The 18971-nt window shown below is 46.4% G+C and overlaps 4 protein-coding genes across 4 annotated transcripts; all 4 read left to right on the forward strand.

The window, feature by feature from the left end:
• The first annotated feature begins 37 nt into the window (after nt 1-37).
• Nucleotides 38-2546, forward strand: LOC136120274 (protocadherin gamma-B3-like). Its single transcript, XM_065873713.1, is given in 3 exon segments — nt 38-944; nt 1004-1303; nt 1306-2546. Coding segments are annotated over 3 exon segments (2448 nt in total).
• A 1049-nt stretch (nt 2547-3595) lies between these two features.
• LOC136120275 (protocadherin gamma-A6-like) lies at nt 3596-10543 on the forward strand. The gene is made up of 2 exons (XM_065873714.1): nt 3596-6034; nt 10496-10543. The coding sequence occupies exons 1-2, from the start codon at nt 3620-3622 to the stop codon at nt 10541-10543; spliced, it is 2463 nt and encodes an 820-aa protein (XP_065729786.1). The 5' UTR covers nt 3596-3619.
• A 29-nt stretch (nt 10544-10572) lies between these two features.
• LOC136120276 (protocadherin gamma-A7-like) lies at nt 10573-15389 on the forward strand. Its single transcript, XM_065873715.1, has 2 exons — nt 10573-12996; nt 15228-15389. The coding sequence occupies exons 1-2, from the start codon at nt 10573-10575 to the stop codon at nt 15387-15389; spliced, it is 2586 nt and encodes an 861-aa protein (XP_065729787.1).
• Nucleotides 15390-15480: 91 nt separating this feature from the next.
• On the forward strand, nt 15481-17892 carry LOC136120827 (protocadherin gamma-B4). The gene has a single exon (XM_065874466.1). It carries the CDS (start codon nt 15481-15483, stop codon nt 17890-17892), a length of 2412 nt encoding a protein of 803 aa, XP_065730538.1.
• The last annotated feature ends 1079 nt before the right edge of the window (nt 17893-18971 follow it).

Below are 18971 nucleotides of genomic sequence, written 5' to 3' on the forward strand. Positions count from 1 at the left end.
TCTTCGGGATCAGAAAGGCAAAGGCGCAGAGAGTGGGATGGGAAACCGCTTGAGGTCGAAGCGCCAGGCTGGGCGGAGGCGAATTTTGTTTCTCTTCCTGCTGTCTTTGTTCTGCCTGGCGCTTTCGGAGCAAGTCCGCTACGCTATTCCAGAGGAGCTGGCCAGGGGCTGGCTGGTGGGGAACCTCGCCAAGGATCTGGGGCTTGGTGTGCGAGATTTGTGTACACGGAACCTGCGGATTAGTGCAGAGAAGAAATTCTTCACAGTGAGCACGGAGAACGTAGACTTACTTGTGATCGATCGTATAGACCGAGAGCAGATTTGTGGCAGGAAGTCGATGTGTGTTCTGGAATTCGAAATGGTCGCTGAAAAGCCTTTGAACTTTTTTCATATAACCGTGGAGATTCAAGTCAACGACAACCCACCGACCTTTAGCCGAAATGTCACTGAGCTGGAAATCAGTGAACTGGCCCTAACTGGAGCCACCTTTGCCCTGGAATCTGCACAAGATTCAGATGTAGGTGTCAATTCCCTGCAGCAATACTACCTCAACCCCGACCCTCATTTCTCTTTGATCCGGAAGGAGAACCCAGACGGCAGTAGGTACCCAGAACTGGTAGTGCAGGCTCCCCTGGACAGAGAAGAGCAGTCCTGCCACCACCTGGTCCTCACGGCTGTGGATGGGGGTGAGCCAGCCAGAAGCTGCACTACGCAGATCAGGGTAGTTGTGGCAGATGCAAATGATAACCCCCCAGTGTTCACCCAGGACATGTACAGGGTCAGTGTTCAAGAGAACCTACCCCTGGGTTCCTCTGTGCTAAGAGTGATGGCCACTGACTTGGATGAGGGCATCAATGCTGAGATCACCTACGCTTCTATCAATATTAGTAAGGCAGTGAGACAGCTGTTCAAGCTGGACAGTGAAACAGTGGAACTCACCACTGGTGGAGGACTGGACTTTTTTTTTTTTTTTTTTTTTTTTTTAACATCTTTATTGGGAGAGGACTGGACTTTGAAGAGAGAGGGAGCTACACAATTGGGGTGGAAGCAAAGGATGGTGGACGTCACACTGCGCATTGCAAACTACAAATAGGTATTTTGGATGAAAATGACAATGCTCCCGAGATAACCCTGGATTCTGAATCTAAATATATACAAGAAGACGCTGAGCTGGGGGCTGTGGTTGCCTTGATCAAAACACATGATCTAGATTCTGGATTTAATGGGGGAAACTTATGCCAACTAAAAGGAAATTTCCCATTTAAAATAGTTCAAGATACAAAAAACACATACAAGCTGGTGACAGAGCCTTAGATCGAGAGAAGACTCCGGAATACAATGTCACTATCACAGCTACTGACAAGGGCAAGCCGCCCCTCTCCTCTAAAAGAAGTGTCACCTTGAAAGTCGCTGATGTCAACGACAACGCTCCAGTTTTCCACCAGGCCTGCTACGTGGTCCACGTGGCCGAAAACAACCCGCCCGGCGCCTCCAACGCCCAACTTAGCACTTCAGATCCAGACTTGGGGCCCAACAGCCACGTCTCCTACTCCATCGTTACCAACGACCTGAAGCCGCGCGCGCTGTCGTCCTACATGTCCGTGAGCGCGCAGAGCGACGTGGTGTTCGCGCAGCGCCCCTTCGACCACGAGCAGCTGCGCGCCTTCGAGCTGACGCTGCAGGCCCGCGACCACGGCTCGCCCGCACTCAGCGCCAACGTGAGCCTGCGCGTGCTGGTGGGCGACCGCAACGACAACGCGCCCAGGGTGCTGTACCCGGCGCCGGGGCCCGACGGCTCGGCGCTCTTCGACATGGTGCCGCGCGCCGCGCAGCCCGGCTACCTGGTCACCAAGGTGGTGGCGGTGGACGCCGACTCTGGACACAACGCCTGGCTGTCCTACCACGTGCTGCAGGCCAGCGAGCCCGGACTCTTCAGCGTGGGGCTGCGCACGGGCGAGGTGCGCACGGCGCGGGCCCTGGGCGACAGGGACGCGGCCCGCCAGCGCCTGCTTGTTGCTGTGCGCGACGGGGGACAGCCGGCCCTCTCGGCCACCGCCACGCTGCTCCTGGTTTTCGCGGACAGCCTGCAGGAGGCGCTGCCGGACCTCAGTGACCACTCTGAGCCCACTGACCCCCAAGCTGAGCTGCAGTTTTACCTGGTGGTGGCCTTGGCCTTGATCTCGGTGCTCTTCCTCCTGGCAGTGATTATGGCGGTTGCCCTGAGTTTGCGACGCTCCTCCAGCCCTGCCACCTGGAATTGCTTTCAGACTAATTTTTGCTCCAAAACTGGACCCGAAGTTCTCCCCAACTATGGGGAAGGGGCTTTACCATATTCCTACAATCTGTGTGCTGCCACACATTCCTCAAAGACTGAGTTTAAATTTCTCAATATAAAGCCTGAAAATGCTCTACCACGAGATCTTCTGTATAATGAAGCCTCTTGGCTTGAAAGTACCAGTAATGACAATCCCCAAATTGCTTGTAATTCAGTCAATTTGCAACAGGTGAGTTACTTCAAAACCTTTTCCTCCCATAAGTATAATTAGGTTTCGATTCACTATTTTAGAGGTCAAAAATATACAGGCTAAGTATGCCCTGTTTTTTGTGGGGCTTTTCTTTTTGGTGTTTTATTAATTTTTCTGGACATAGAATAGGGATGGGGAGGCTGTTAGAAATTCTTTATTCACTAATCTGTGTTGCAGTTGTTCTTTCATGGAATGTCGCTTAGTGATGATCTTGAAATTTCTGTTAATTCTAAAACAATATGTCCTGAAACATTTTTAATATGCTAGTATCTCATTCTCATTGTAGGACATATTATTTATATATAATCTAGACAATTAAGTGGTTTACATGGTTTCAGTGTAGTCAGTCCTAAACTATGTTTTATATATAATATAAATATAAGAATACTTTTTCACTGTAGCCTATATATTTTCACTTCCTTTGCATGTTCTTGAGGGTATAAACAAATATTGGCTAAATTAGGGCAGTTCTTAATCTATATGTTGATAAAAATAGGTAATGACGTCTAAAAATGGCAACTCTTGTGACCTAGTGGTGGATTGGTCCCAAACATGTTTGTGGTTGTTGGTACCCTTATTGATAATGAGACAAATATAAATGATGGTGGAGTGTGGATTTCAAGATTTATAGAAAAGTGTAAACGTATTTGTGTTCTCCAATGCCATAAGAAATGTCACAGAAATAAGTGTCACTCCAGGGAACATAAAAAAATTCAAAATATGCTATTTTATTCTTCCAAGTGCTTTTCATTCTTGGGGAGAGAAATATTGAGTGTCATCTATGCAGATTTAGCAGAAATAAGATCCTGTGTATAATGGTTTCCACGGAACCGTGCAGTATTAAGTTAGGACTCTAAGCGTCGCTGTTCACCAACCGGGCAAGGAAAGCAGTGAGAACTCGAGTTATATCCTCAAAGCACAAAGCACAACTTACACCAAAGCTTTGCAGCTGCGCGGACATTCTGTCCTAAAACGCTTCGCATCTGATCGCGGCTTGTTTATGGACCTTGACCTCCAATTCTGAGAAGCCCCAAAATTGATGCGAACCTGTTCACCCTACTCGTAATCCCAGGGAAGTCCAGAACGAGCCAGTAATGGCGGCTCTGCAAAGGCGGCGGCACTACAGCGTATTTGTCCTGCTCTTCATGCTCCTGGGGACGCTGTGGGAGGCCGGGGCCGGGCAGATCCATTACTCCATTCCTGAGGAGCTGGACAAAGTCTCTTTCGTGGGCAACATTGCCAAGGATCTCGGGCTGGAGCCCCGGGAGCTGGCGGAGCGCGGAGTCCGCATAGTCCACAGAGGTAGGACGCAGCTTTTCGCTCTGAACCCGCAAAGCGGCAGTTTGGTCACCGCGGGCAGGATAGACCGGGAGGAGCTCTGCGCTCAGAGCGAACCGTGTCTGGTGAGTTTTAACATCCTTGTTGAGGATAAATTGAATCTTTATCCCGTGGAAGTGGAAATAGTGGACATTAACGACAATGCACCCCGATTCTTAAGGGAAGAATTGGAAGTGAAAATTATCGAAAACGCAGCCTTATCTTCTCGGTTTCCGCTAATGGAGGTCTATGACCCGGATGTGGGAGTGAACTCTCTCCAGGGCTTCAAGCTCAGCGGGAATAGTCACTTCTCAGTAGACGTGCCAAGCGAAGCCAATGGGCCCAAATACCCGGAGCTTGTGCTGGAGCGCGCCCTGGACCGGGAGAGAGAGGCCATTCACCGCCTGGTCCTTACTGCCATGGATGGTGGTGACCCTGTCCGCTCAGGTGTGGCTCGAATTCTGGTTACTGTCCTAGATGCAAATGACAACGCTCCAGTGTTTACTCAGTCTGTGTACCGTGTGAGTGTTCCTGAAAATCTTCCAGTAGGTACGCCAGTGTTGTCGGTAAATGCCAGGGACCAGGATGAAGGAGCCCACGCGGAAGTAACGTATTCCTTCGTGAGGATAACAGAAAAGATCTCAAAGACTTTCTGCTTGAATGTTTTGACTGGAGAAATATCAACTTCTGCAAATCTAGACTATGAAGACTCCAGCTTTTATGAGCTGGATGTTGAAGCCCGGGATCGGCCAGGTCTACAAGACAGAGCCAAAGTCTTAATATCTATCTTGGATGTGAATGACAATGTACCAGAAGTGGTAGTTACCTCTGGAAGCAGGTCAGTTGCTGAAAGTACACTGCCAGGCACAGTGATTGTTCTTTTTCAAGTATATGATCGAGACTCTGGACTGAATGGCCTGGTAACATGTTCTATCTCAAGAAGTCTGCCGTTTGAACTGGAAAAATCAGTAGACAATTATTATCGATTAGTGACGAATACAGTTCTAGATCGAGAGCAGGTGTCTTCGTACAACATCACTGTGACAGCCACAGACAAAGGAATTCCATCTCTGTCTACAGAAATGCTCATCTCCCTAAATGTGGCAGACATCAATGACAACCCGCCTGTCTTTCCCCACACCTCCTACTCTGTCTACATTCCTGAGAACAACCCCAGAGGTGCCTCCATCTTCTCAGTGACTGCACACGACCCTGACAGCCATGAGAATGCACAGGTCACCTACTCCCTAGCTGAAGACACCATCCAGGGGGGACCTCTATCCTCCTATATCTCCATCAACTCAGACACTGGAGTCCTGTATGCGTTGCGCTCCTTCGACTATGAGCAGTTCCGTGACCTGCAACTGAGAGTGATTGCAAGTGACAGCGGGGACCCGCCGCTCAGCAGCAACGTGTCTCTGAGCATATTCGTGCTGGACCAGAACGACAACACACCTGAGATTCTGTACCCTGCCCTCCCCACTGACGGTTCTACTGGTGTGGAGCTGGCACCCCGCTCCGCAGAGCCCGGATACCTGGTGACCAAGGTGGTGGCTGTGGACAGAGACTCGGGCCAGAACGCCTGGCTGTCCTACCGCCTGCTCAAGGCCAGCGAGCCAGGGCTCTTCGCGGTGGGGCTGCACACGGGCGAGGTGCGCACAGCGAGGGCCCTGCTGGACAGAGACGCGTTCAAGCAGAGCCTGGTGGTGGCGGTCCAGGACCACGGCCAGCCCCCTCTCTCCGCCACAGTCACTCTCACGGTGGCTGTGGCTGACAGCCTCCCAGATGTCCTGGCCGACTTGGGCAGCCTGGAGGTCCCGCACGACTCTGACGCTTCAGGCCTGACATTGTACCTGGTGGTGGCGGTGGCCGCGGTCTCCTGCGTCTTTCTTGCCTTTGTCATTGTGCTGCTGGCGCTCAGACTGCGGCGCTGGCAGAGATCGCACGTGCTGCAAGCTTCGGGAGGTGTACCAGCGAGCTTACCTGCATCTCACTTTGTGGGCGTGGACGGGGTGCGGGCTTTCCTGCAGACCTATTCCCACGAGGTCTCGCTCACCGCGGACTCGCGGAGTCACGTGATCTTTCCGCAGCCCAACTACGCGGACACGCTCATCAGCCAGGAGAGCTGTGAGAAAAGCGAACCTCTTTTGATTCAGGAAGATTTTTGTAAAGAGCAAGACTCCCTTGTTCAGGTGAGGTTATTGCTTTTATTGTTCTTATTCGAACAGGAAAATTTAAATTCTCTTTGATCAGTGCTTAGTTTTCTTAGTCTTTTGCAGTGAATCATATAGTTTTGAGAAGGTTTTTCTTTTATATCAGTAGAGGTCTATTAAATCTTAGTTTTCTCGAATTTCACCAAAATAAATCGTAATAATGTATGCCCTGAATTTCCTTTACTCCTCTCCTCTTGGCAAGCTCTTTGTGCCTTGGGTTGCTTACATCTCACTTCTTAGTTGTTTTCTTTTCTTTTTTTTCTATCATGTGGCGTATCTGAGATTATTTTTTTTTTATTTTTTAATTTTTTTGCGGTACGCGGGCCTCTCACTGTTGTGGCCTCTCTCGCTGCGGAGCCCAGGCTCTGGACGCGCAGGCTCAGCGGCCATGGCTCACGGGCCCAGCCGCTCCGCAGCATGTGGGATCCTCCCGGACCGGGGCACGAACCCGCGTCCCCTGCATAGGCAGGTGGACTCTCAACCACTGCGCCACCAGGGAAGACCCTGAGATTATTTTTATACTGTGGAAAAAACTGAATCACAGCCTCTATTTAAAAAGATTAAGATCTGGGCTTCCCTGGTGGCGCAGTGGTTGGGAGTCCGCCTGCCTGCCGATGCAGGGGACACGGGTTTCGTGTCCCAGTCCGGGAAGATCCCACATGCCGCGGAGCGGCTAGGCCCGTGAGCCATGGCCGCTGAGCCTGCGCGTCCGGAGCCTGTGCTCCGCAACGGGAGAGGCCACAACAGTGAGAGGCCCGCGTACCGCAAAAAAAAAAAAAAAAAGAAAGAAAGTGAGTTTTTAAATGTGGTAATTAGTGTCCACTTACAAGATATAGCTCTAAAAATAGAGGACTAGTGAATGGGAGAATGAAGGATTAATAGTATTCAAATAAGAATTTAAATGATTTAGCATATTAAACCCAGATAAAATAAAGCTTTTGTTATGTAGGAACCCTATTCTATTAAAATATTTAAGGAAAGAAGGGTTGTCTTTCCCCCCCCCCCCCCCCCCCCGCGGACCTCTCACTGTTGTGGCCTCTCCCGTTGCGGAGCACAGGCTCCGGATGCGCAGACTCAGCGGCCATGGCTCAGGGGCCCAGCTGCTCCTCGGCATGTGGGATCCTCCCGGACCGGGGCACGAACCCGTGTCCCCTGCATCGGCAGGCAGGCGGACTCCCAACCACTGCGCCACCAGGGAAGCCCAAGGGTTGTCATTTAAAAGAATGATTAATCTAAATCATCATGGCCCAAAGGTGTGAATGAAACTATGGCTTGGTGAGTAGAAAACAGCAAAGTTTTCAGTTAAGTTGTTCTAACAAAATGGATTTCCTAGGAGGTAGGAGATTCCATTATTGGTGCTTTTCCAAAGGACGTTGATTGTCCTGGGATTAATGGCATACAGGAGATAATATTGATATAATTTGGTGAGTTGTTGAACTTGATGATAGCCAAGGTATTTTCCAATCCTGAGCTTACGATTCTAATATCTGATAACACAATGGATTTGCCACTTGTGCATCTAAATTTGTTATGCACGTGTAAAGTAGACAATTCAGAATATATCTTGAAAATGCGTGAGAACTTCCTTTGTAATCTGAAATTGTCAGTGTTTGTAAAGAAAGATAGTACTCAGTTGATATCTTTAAGTTAGCTGCTAAAGGATAATTAATGCATGTTTTTCTAAATCGATATTTACTTTCAGCAATTATTGTAGAATTATTTATTTCAAGATTCCAGGTGTATATGACTAACCAAGAGATTCCAGTCATACACATTTCAAATATAATTTGTTTGGACATTTGTGATATAATTCTTTAATGGTTTAATCAGAATTGAATAGAATTCAGGTTTTAAAGAACTTGGATATTGGTAGTGGGAGTCAGATGGTCTTTAATATTAAGATTTGTTTCACACACTGTGAGAGTGTAAATGTTATTTTAGTATACTACGAATTTTGGATGATTTAAACTAATCTTGTACCTCCATTGTTAAAAACAAAACTCACTAACCGTTTCATGGTTGGTAGACTGGTTTATTTTATTTCCTTATCTGCTGAGTAACTGGGACACTAGGTAGTTTACTTTATTCTCTTATCTGAATTACCCGTGAACATTTCATTTAAACAAATAAAATATTTCACTGACAGAAAAACTGTTAGATTCTACTCTCACAATAGTCATTCATTCATGTGGACTGAACAAGTGTTAAATCCTGGCAATCATGGACTTTGCTAAGTTTTGGCTGAGGCTCTTTGACTTACATACTATAGATCATTAGTAAAAAGATAGGCAATCTGAGATTTTGAGCACATAGTGATTTGGAAGCACCAGAAAAAAAATCTACCAAATTATTGGGCTATTTTATCACTTGTGAAAACCACCCATTCTGATCAAGTGACATCAAAGGGGAAGAAGTAAAATCTCAGAGAGAATCATTGGAAGAATCCTACATCTTTGCCTGGGAATGAAAACCTAAACAGAACTCCAAACAAATGGTTCTTCAGGAAAAAAAAAGTCCCATAAAGAAAGGAGAGGAGGTGAATAACTCACTGTCTGGGAAAATGAATAGACTGTTCATAGAATTTTTTAATGTAAGTAAACAAATGAAGGTCAAGATTCTTCCCAATAACTCAATCAATAATAACATACTCCCTTTAAAAATACATTATTTCAATTTTATACAGTAGTTTTATGTTATATTTAAACACCTCTTGGTGGTTGAGTAGAAATTTTTAATATTTAATTTTATGTTGTAAAGTAACTTTAAAAACTTGATTGTGTCCTTTATCTAGATCTTATTTATTTAGCTCCAAAGAAGGTACCCAGAAGTATTGTTAATCGACACTTTTTAAAAACAGAATAAGAGACAAATGTGAGATTACGCTATGAATTTTGAAGTATCAAGAAGAAAAAAAATTATGACATTGGGAGCCATAATATATGGACATGAAAGTTTTGTTTGAAAATATCTGCAAGTACTTATGATCTTTAATGACCATATACTTTGCTTACATCAACAAGAAATTCAAGATTGCTACTAAACTAATAGTTTTAAACTCCTGGTTATGTAATTAATCTACAGTACTCATATTGGTTCCTTTGAACAACAAAAAAGTTCTTTTATCTACTAGGTGAAAGCAAATATGATGTGAATTATTTTGATAGATTGAAATGGCATTTCATTCAAAGTATTTCCTGTATTTTGACGTAAGGCCATCAGAGAGCAGAAATAGATTACTTAGTTAGGAACTTCTCACCAACTGAGCTAAGCTTTTACAGTGTCACTTCTAGTTCTCCCTTCTGGTGCTACTAGCTACTCCCCAGGGCTTAAAATAATTTACAAAGCAAGGTGATTTCTTGCCAGGTCTTCATTTCAGAACAGGTCTCTCTCTTCTGCAACTATGTGGAAGGAATTTGTTTTATTTCTGCCAGCTGAGAGTAACCTCAGATCCATCAACAATTGAGTTTTACTTCGTTAACATCAGTGGAGCAGTGAGTACCTCTAAGGATCCTCTCAGGACAGTCCTGCATCTATCCTCAAAGGCTGTTTAGAGACCCATCTTTTCTCAATTATAGGGTAGGGTGATTATTTAAATTGCATAATGAAAAGAAACAGTGAAGCCAACACTCATTTCCTTATGAATCCACAGCCAGTAGAATCTGCAAATTTATGCCTTCTGTATAAAATGAGTTGCTTCTGTAGCTGATTGGAGCTGCTTGGCTTCTCACCTCATCTCTAATGGCACTTTTTGAGCATAAAGCAACAGCCAAGGCCAACAATGATTCCCTTTTTTCTTCTTAGGAGACTGGGAATGAGGATATTTGTATTCCTACATTGGTTCTACCATTATATAGTCAAGGATAAAGCAATTCCCTCTCATTTTAAAAATCATTAAAATGAAGGTATTGGACTAAACAATCCCTAAGATTCCATTCAATGAAAAATATTATTAAATTATCTCTCTATATGTTAAAGAAAAAATGGACTCTCTGCCTTCCATGGTGGTGTCTAGAACATGACAGGTGTGAGGCAATGTCTAAGAATCATTTCAAAATTGCAGTGCAGAGCAGAGAGTTAAAAATCTGGGATTAATAAACATCCATCCATGAACATTGTTGAATTAGTGCACAGTTGCTTAAAATTTAATTTTAAATGATATCAGAGTTGTATGAATTGAAGGAATATAAATGGGAGAATTTTGAAGGATAAAACAACTTTCTGAAAAAAATCAATTATTTTGCTTCAATATGGTGCAGTAACTTAGTAAGGACTCTGAGCGCCGCTGTTCACCAGCCAGGGGAAAAATGGTTCAAAAGATCCGCCAGAACCACTGAGCTTTTACAGCACAAAGAAACGCCAGACTGAGACAAATTCTCTTCCAAGCTGCACTAAACTCAGGCCTCTATACCACTGGATTCTGGGCTCCTTTTCCGAATACAGAGGGCTCTACGCAGACATACTGGCATCCAGAAACACAACAGGAGATAGGCCAGTGTCTAAAGATGAGCAGAACAAGAATGGCGGCTCGGGAGAGGGGAGGGGACTACACAGGATTCATCCTGCTCTCCATCCTCCTGGGGACCCAGAGGGAAGTTTCGGCAGGACGTATTCTCTACTCCATTCCGGAGGAGACAGACACAGGGTCTTTTGTGGGTAATATCGCCAAGGACCTGGGGTTGGAGCCCTGGGAGCTGGCGGAGCGGGGAGTCCGCATCGTCTCCAGAGGTAGGACGCAGCTCTTTGCTCTGAATCCGCGAAGCGGCAGCTTGGTCACCGCGGGCAGGATAGACCGGGAGGAGCTCTGCGCACAGAGCGTGCGGTGTCTGGTGAACTTTAACATCCTGATGGAAGATAAAATGAATCTTTACCCTATAGAAGTGGAAATAATGGATGTTAATGACAACACTCCTAAATTCCTGACGGAAGAAATGAATGTGAAAATAATGGAGAATACATCTCCTGGGGTGCGATTTCCGTTAAATGAGGCTAGGGATCCGGATGTGGGCACGAACTCTCTCCAGAGCTACCATCTCAACCCCAATCGCCACTTCTCCCTGGTTGTGCAAACTGGAGAGGATGGAACTAAATATCCGGAATTAGTGCTGGAGCGCGTGCTGGACCGGGAGGAAGTGACAGCTCACCACCTCCTCCTCACAGCCTCTGACGGCGGTGATCCACCCAGATCCGGAACCGCCCGTGTCCAAGTAACAGTGGTGGACGTGAATGATCATGCGCCAGTCTTCTCTTTGCCCCAGTACCAAGTAACTGTCCCTGAGAACGTGCCAGTGGGCACAAGACTACTCACGGTAAATGCTATCGACCTGGATGAGGGAGTCAATGGGGAAGTGACATACTCTTTTAGGAAAATAACTCCAAAAATTCTACAGATATTCCAGCTGAACTCCCACACAGGAGAATTATCAACTTTAGATGGCCTAGATTATGAAGAATCTGGCTACTATGAAATGGAAGTTCAAGCTCAGGATGGTGCTGGTAGCATGACAAGGGCTAAAGTACTGATCACAGTTTTAGATGTGAATGACAATGCCCCGGAAATGACTGTAACATCTGTGAGCAGCTCAGTCCCTGAAAACACTCCTCCTGGAACAGTAATTGCTCTTTTCTACCTTCAAGACCGAGATTCTGGGAAAAATGGCCAGGTGACCTGCACTGTTTCAGAAAATCTGCCTTTTAAATTAGAAAGATCAATAGACAATTATTATAGATTGGTGACAGCAAAAAACCTAGACCGGGAAAAATTTTCTGTATATAACATCACACTGAAAGCCACAGATGGTGGAAGCCCGCCCTTGTCAACGGAAACTCACATCTCCTTGATTGTGGCAGACACCAACGACAACCCACCTGCCTTCCCCCACTCCTTCTACTCCGTCTTTGTGCCTGAGAACAACCCCAGAGGCACCTCCATCTTCTCTGTGACTGCATGTGACCCTGACAGCCACGAGAACGCCCGTGTCACATACTCCATATCTGAAGATACTCTCCAGGGGCCATCTGTATCCTCCTATGTTTCCATCAACTCAGACACTGGAGTCCTGTATGCGTTGCGATCCTTCGACTATGAGCAGTTCCGTGACCTGCAACTGAGAGTGACTGCAAGTGACAGCGGGGACCCGCCGCTCAGCAGCAACGTGTCTCTGAGCATATTCGTGCTGGACCAGAACGACAACACACCTGAGATTCTGTACCCCGCCCTCCCCACCGACGGTTCCACGGGTGTAGAGCTGGCACCCCGCTCTGCAGAGCCCGGCTACCTGGTGACCAAGGTGGTGGCTGTGGACAGAGACTCGGGCCAGAACGCCTGGCTGTCCTACCGCCTGCTCAAGGCCAGCGATCCAGGACTCTTCGCAGTGGGGCTGCACACGGGCGAGGTGCGCACAGCGAGGGCCCTGCTGGACAGAGACGCGCTCAAGCAGAGCCTGGTGGTGGCGGTCCAGGACCACGGCCAGCCCCCTCTCTCCGCCACAGTCACTCTCACGGTGGCTGTGGCTGACAGTATCCCAGATGTGCTGGCAGACCTGGGGAGTCTCGAGCGCTCCGCCGACTCTAGCGACTCCGTCCTCACGCTGTACCTGGTGATGGCCGTGGCCGCGGTGTCCTGCGTCTTTCTTGCCTTTGTTGTCGTTCTACTGGCGCTCAGGCTGAGGCGCTGGCACACGTCGCGCCTGCTCCAGGCTTCAGGAGGCGGGTTGCAGGGCGTGCCCGCCTCTCACTTTGTGGGTGTGGACGGGGTGCGGGCTTTCCTGCAGACCTATTCCCACGAGGTCTCGCTCACCGCGGACTCGCGGGGGAGTCAAGTGATCTTCCCGCAGCCCAACTACGCGGACACGCTCATCAGCCAGGAGAGCTGTGAGAATAAGGATCCCTTGTTAACATCCATAGATTTTCATGAATGTAAGGATAAAGCCCAACGTATTCAGGTGAGTTCAGTCAGTCATTTATCTTTATATTTTTTGAAGAAGTATATTTTGTGTAAATTTCTTTATTGTTTTGCGAAATAAGTGATTTGAAGATGGGTTAAAAAAAACCCTTTTAAGTGGTAAAGCAAGATTAATCGTTTATTTCGGAGGTGATTCTTTAACATGGAACGCTTATTGACATAGGTTTTGGCGTCATATTTATAGTGAAAGCATATGGACAAGATTGTGAATAAGTGGATAATCGCATTTTTTTTTGATAATCGCATTTTTATACCTTCTACTTATGTTCCACATGGTGTTCTTAATTCATGTATTTTATAAATGAGAATGAATTGTTAAGTGTTTCTCATTGCATGAGGTTCTTAAGAAAGTACACTTCTGTTTTCTCAGGACTCTCTTTAGATCAGATCTATAAAAGGCTCTTGAAAAACTTTTCAGTCTGAAGACTTTTTCTGTGCCTTGCTTCTGCTTCCATGTAACTCCCCCTGGTGACCTTGAAAACCTCCATGGCTTTTGACCTATTTAAACTACAATTGTCTGTTAAAGTCAGGTCCTGGTAGAAGGTTAGATGGATGCCTAAAGAATGAAATGTGTGTGTGTCAGGCTTCACTGAGATCTTTATCAATGACAGGCATGGAGTCTAATACCACACTAAAGGTCATTGTCCAAAACCAATAAAATGTGACATCAAATAAAATGCCATTCAAGTGTCATAAGTAACATTTGTGAAATAGGCCATTGCATGTTTTTACCCCAAATTCTAATGTGCTGTGTTAGTGATGCAGTCATTCAAAGTGTGTATGTGGGCTCTATAAGTGGGAGATTTGGGATGCTGGCTTTGTGAAACAACCATCTCATACACTCAAGTCCTAGACCAGTAGTGAATTTTACTTATTGGGTCTGCTGAAAAATTCAGTTAGAAGTAATCTAGTCTGCAATTAACTACTTCTATACTTGTTATACAACATTTTAGTATAACTCAGTACATCAGTTGATTAGTACCAGGAAGTAGTTGATGACAAGGTAATCTTGTTTACTGGGACCTTTTGAGTATTAGGTAAGAGCACATTTTTTCTAGCATAATGTTGTGTTAGGTGGTGTTTTGCATATAAAGGTCTGTGCAGTCCTGTGGGAGTATATTTCATACATTCTGAAGTGTTCAGATGTACAATCACTTGGGGGAGAGGATAATGTTACTGACACCCTATGAGGCAGAAATGTGGCTATCAGGTATTTTGAAAAAGAACCCCCCCAACCAAATTTATTAGATGATTAAAAATATTTTTAAACAAAGGGGAGAAATCGTCACTAAATTCAGCCAGCTATTGCAAATAAACTTTCTAGGGACTATTTCCTTCAACCGTCATTACGGGATGTGATAAGTACAGAAGTGGGAACAAGTGCCTCAGTACATAGACCATGCTTAGTGAGTTTGTGTTGCAAAGCAAAATATATTATTCCCCTGGTAGTTTTGGAGATTTATGTTGCATTTTGTACCCAGGAAAATAATCGTGCAATGGGAAGGAGAGGGATAGGCTCTTTTCTAAAAGGCTGCATCATTCCTTTAAGTGAGATATTGGAAGTTAAAATCAAGAAATGTTACTATAAAGAAATCACTGAAACTGTTTTGGAAGAAGAGAGGTAAGTATAAATTGTGCACTTTTAGGGCTTGCTTGGTGGCACAGTGGTTGAGAGTTTGCCTGCCGATGCAGGGGACACGGGTTCGTGCCTCGGAGCGGCTGGGCCCGTGAGCCATGGCCGCTGAGCCTGCGCGTCCGGAGCCTGTGCTCAAAAAAAAATTGTGCCCTTTTAAAAGACAATTTCAGCATTACTGTTGCTCTGTGGAAAAATTGAATTAGGTACCAAAACAGTAAGGGAAAAGGCGACGAGGAAAAAAAAGATAAAACCTTATCCAATATATTGCTAATTAATAAGTATTCACAATTACTATGCTCTGAGATCGTTTAGGCCAAGTCTGTGTTATAGTTATCCTTCTATTACTAGTGCGGATTTGAAAGTCGGGGAATAATTATGTCAGTATATAGATGTTTATATATCAAACCTACCTGATTTACCTAAAAACCTGGAAAGTTGGGATAATGACGTTTCTAATAGTACAAATTAAACGTTATTAAATATACGGACATCTAAAAAAGGTTTTTCAGCTGGGCACAACGGTTATAATTATTTTAGCTGTTTAAACTTAAGCAGCGGGGGCTGCAGTTTCCTAGTGCGGACTCTGGGCGCCGCTGTTGGCCAAAGTGGAGAGCTTGGTGCTGGCGACCTCCTCGCGCAGACGCAGCGCACTTTCCCATCTCAGACTCGCTAGCCTTTCCACCGCTTCCTCCTCTGGAGAAGAAGAAACCCTGCCTGACCCCCCCACGCCGGAATAAGGCTGTTCGGAGCTCCGGACTACTGCGGCACAGAGATTGTTTGTAATCCGGCGTCTCCAAGCCGGTGAGCAAGCTGAGGGGAGCAAGAGGGATGGGGAGCGGAGCTGGGGAGAGGGGCTGGGCTGAGAGGCGGCCAGTGCTCTTTCCGTTCCTGCTGTCTTTGTTCTGCCTGGCGCTCTCTGAGCAGATCCGCTACAGGATTCCCGAGGAGATGCCAGAGGGTTCGGTGGTGGGGAACCTCGCCAAGGACCTGAGACTCAGTGTCCACGAGTTACCGACTCGAAAACTGCGGGTCAGTTCGGAGAAGCCTTACTTCACTGTGAGCTCAGAGAGCGGGGAGTTACTTGTTAGCAGCAGGCTAGACCGGGAGCAGATATGCGGAAAGAAGCCGGCTTGTGCTCTAGAATTTGAGGCTGTTGCTGAAAATCCATTGAACTTTTATCACGTGAGTGTGGAGATCGAGGATGTTAATGACCACACACCAAAATTCATGCAAAATTCCTTTGCGCTACAAATAAGTGAGTCCACAAAGCCTGGGGCACGATTTATTTTAGGATCTGCCCATGATGCAGATATTGGTACCAACTCACTACAGAATTACCAGCTCAGTCCTGATGATCATTTCTCACTTGTGATTAAAGAGAAATTAGATGGCAGTAAATACCCTGAGCTGGTACTGAAGACACCTTTAGACAGGGAAGAGCAGACGTCCTACCACTTGACCTTGATGGCCTTGGATTTCGGGGATCCACCCCTAAGCAGTACTGCACAGATACAAGTCCTAGTGGCTGATGCCAACGATAACCCTCCAGTATTCAGCCAAGAACTATACAGGGTGGAGCTTCCAGAAAACGTGCTCCCAGGCACCACTGTGCTTCGAGTTATGGCCACCGACCAAGATGAGGGTGTCAATGCCGAGATCACCTTCTCTTTCACTGCAGCAGGCCAGATTACCCAGTTTGACCTGAATTCTAATACTGGGGAAATTACTCTTCTAAATGCATTAGATTTTGAGGAAGTCAAAGAATATTCCATAGTTTTGGAAGCAAAGGATGGTGGAGGAATGATTGCCCAGTGTACCGTGGAGATAGAAGTCCTAGACATAAACGACAATGTCCCAGAAGTGATATTCCAGTCTCTACCAGATCTTATTATGGAGGACACCAAGCTGGGAACACACATTGCTTTGCTCAAAATCCGTGACAAGGATTCCGGACACAATGGAGAAGTTATTTGTAAATTAGAAGGTGATGTTCCATTTAAAATACTCAATACTTCAAGAAACACGTATAAATTAGTGACAGATGGAGTTCTAGACCGCGAGCAGACCCCTGAGTATAATATCACCATCACAGCCACTGACAGAGGCAAGCCACCCCTCTCCTCCAGCTCAAGCATCACCCTGCACATCGGTGATGTAAACGACAACATGCCAGTTTTCGAACGGGCTTCCTACGTGGTCCACGTAGCAGAGAACAACCCTCCTGGCACCTCCATCACTCAAGTCCGCGCGCTGGATCCTGACCTGGGACTCAATGGCCACGTCTCCTATTCCATCGTGGCCAGCGACCTGGAGCCGCGCGCGCTGTCGTCCTACGTGTCCGTGAGCGCACAGAGCGGCGTGGTGTTCGCGCAGCGCGCCTTCGACCACGAGCAGCTGCGCGCCTTCGAGCTGACGCTGCAGGCCCGCGACCACGGCTCGCCCGCACTCAGCGCGAACGTGAGCCTGCGCGTGCTGGTGGGCGACCGCAACGACAACGCGCCCAGGGTGCTGTACCCGGCGCTGGGGCCTGACGGCTCGGCGCTCTTCGACACGGTGCCGCGCGCCGCGCAGCCCGGCTACCTGGTCACCAAGGTGGTGGCGGTGGACGCCGACTCTGGACACAACGCCTGGCTGTCCTACCACGTGCTGCAGGCCAGCGAGCCCGGACTCTTCAGCGTGGGGCTGCGCACGGGCGAGGTGCGCACGGCGCGGGCCCTGGGCGACAGGGACGCGGCCCGCCAGCGCCTGCTGGTTGCTGTGCGCGACGGGGGACAGCCGGCCCTCTCGGCCACCGCCACGCTGCTCCTGGTTTTCGCGGACAGCCTGCAGGAGGCGCTGCCGGACCTCAGTGACCACTCTGAGCCCACTAACCCCCAAGCCGAGCTGCAGTTTTACCTGGTGGTGGCCTTGGCCTTGATCTCGGTGCTCTTCCTCCTGGCAGTGATTCTGGCGGTCGCCCTACACCTTCGACACTCCTCCAGCCCCGCTGCCTGGGGCTGCTTTCAGCCTGGTGTCTGTGTCAAGTCTGGCCCCGTGGTTCCCCCCAACTACAGTGAAGGAACTTTACCTTATTCCTACAATCTGTGCGTTGCCCATACTGGAAAGACAGAGTTTAACTTTCTAAAATGTAATGAGCAGTTGAGTTCAGGACAAGACATACTTTGTGGTGATTCGTCTGGGGCCTTATTTCCACTTTGTAATTCCAGTGAGTCAACCTCCCATCAGGTGAGTTTCCTGTAAGTATAACCTGCTTCTTATGGTCTAGACAGTTCTCCATATTCACAAGAAAATACAGGCGTGTCTCTGTTTTATTTCGTTTTGCTTTATTGCGCTTCGCAGATACTGAGTCTTTGTTTTTTCATTGTTGTTGTTGTTTTGCACGTTGAAGGTTTGTGGCAAGCCTGGGTCAAACAACTCTACTGACACCATTTTTCCAACAGCATTTGCTTACTTCATGTCTTTGTGTCACAATATTTTAAATCTTAAAATATTTCAAACTTTTTCATTATAGTTGTCATGGCGCTCTATAATCAGTGATCTTTGATATTACTATTGCAAAAAGATTATGTTTGACTCACTGAAGGCTCCAATGATGGTTAGCATTTTTAAGCAATAAAGTATTTTAAATTAAGGCATGTACATTTTTTAGATATAATGCTATTGCACACTTAAAACATAACTTTTATATGCACTGGGAAACCAAAAACTTTCTGTGACCCGCTTTATTGTGCTCTTCCCTTTATTGTAGTGTTCTGGAACCAAACTGAAAATATTGTGTGCCTATATACAATTTTTCGATCCAAACATTGTCTTAAGAGTGTAGAAGCCAGTCTAAAAGCTGTCATACCATTCTTCAAGGGAGGTTGAATTCGGAGCAATTACGTGTCTTTTAGTGGTGTCTTACCAGGCTCAGATTTACAAAGCAGTCAAGTTGTGGTTTTATCTACAAGGGAAACATTAGGCAATGTTATAGGGTCTCCCGTAAAACTACTGAGATTTTTCCCTAAATTTTTCTCCCACAGCTTAATATATTGTGATTTTTTTTCAGCTTGGACATACTGTAAATGTAAATGTAGGCAGTCATATAAATAAACCTTTAAAGAAAAAATATAAGCTAAAATTAGGTAGTTTTCTTAATTGATTTAACTATAATGGTTTCCATATTAATCTAATATTGTTTCCTATATTTACTTCTCTTTTGTTGCAAAAGCTCCTAGAATAATGTCTCTTAACCTGTATTTTTATGTAGATGGACCTACTGTAATTGTATTCATTGTGCTCTGTGTGTGTGTGTGTGTGTAAAATCATTTTATTTATCA

The sequence above is a fragment of the Phocoena phocoena genome, chromosome 3 (genome assembly GCF_963924675.1).
Source record: "Phocoena phocoena chromosome 3, mPhoPho1.1, whole genome shotgun sequence".
NCBI lineage: Eukaryota > Metazoa > Chordata > Mammalia > Artiodactyla > Phocoenidae > Phocoena > Phocoena phocoena.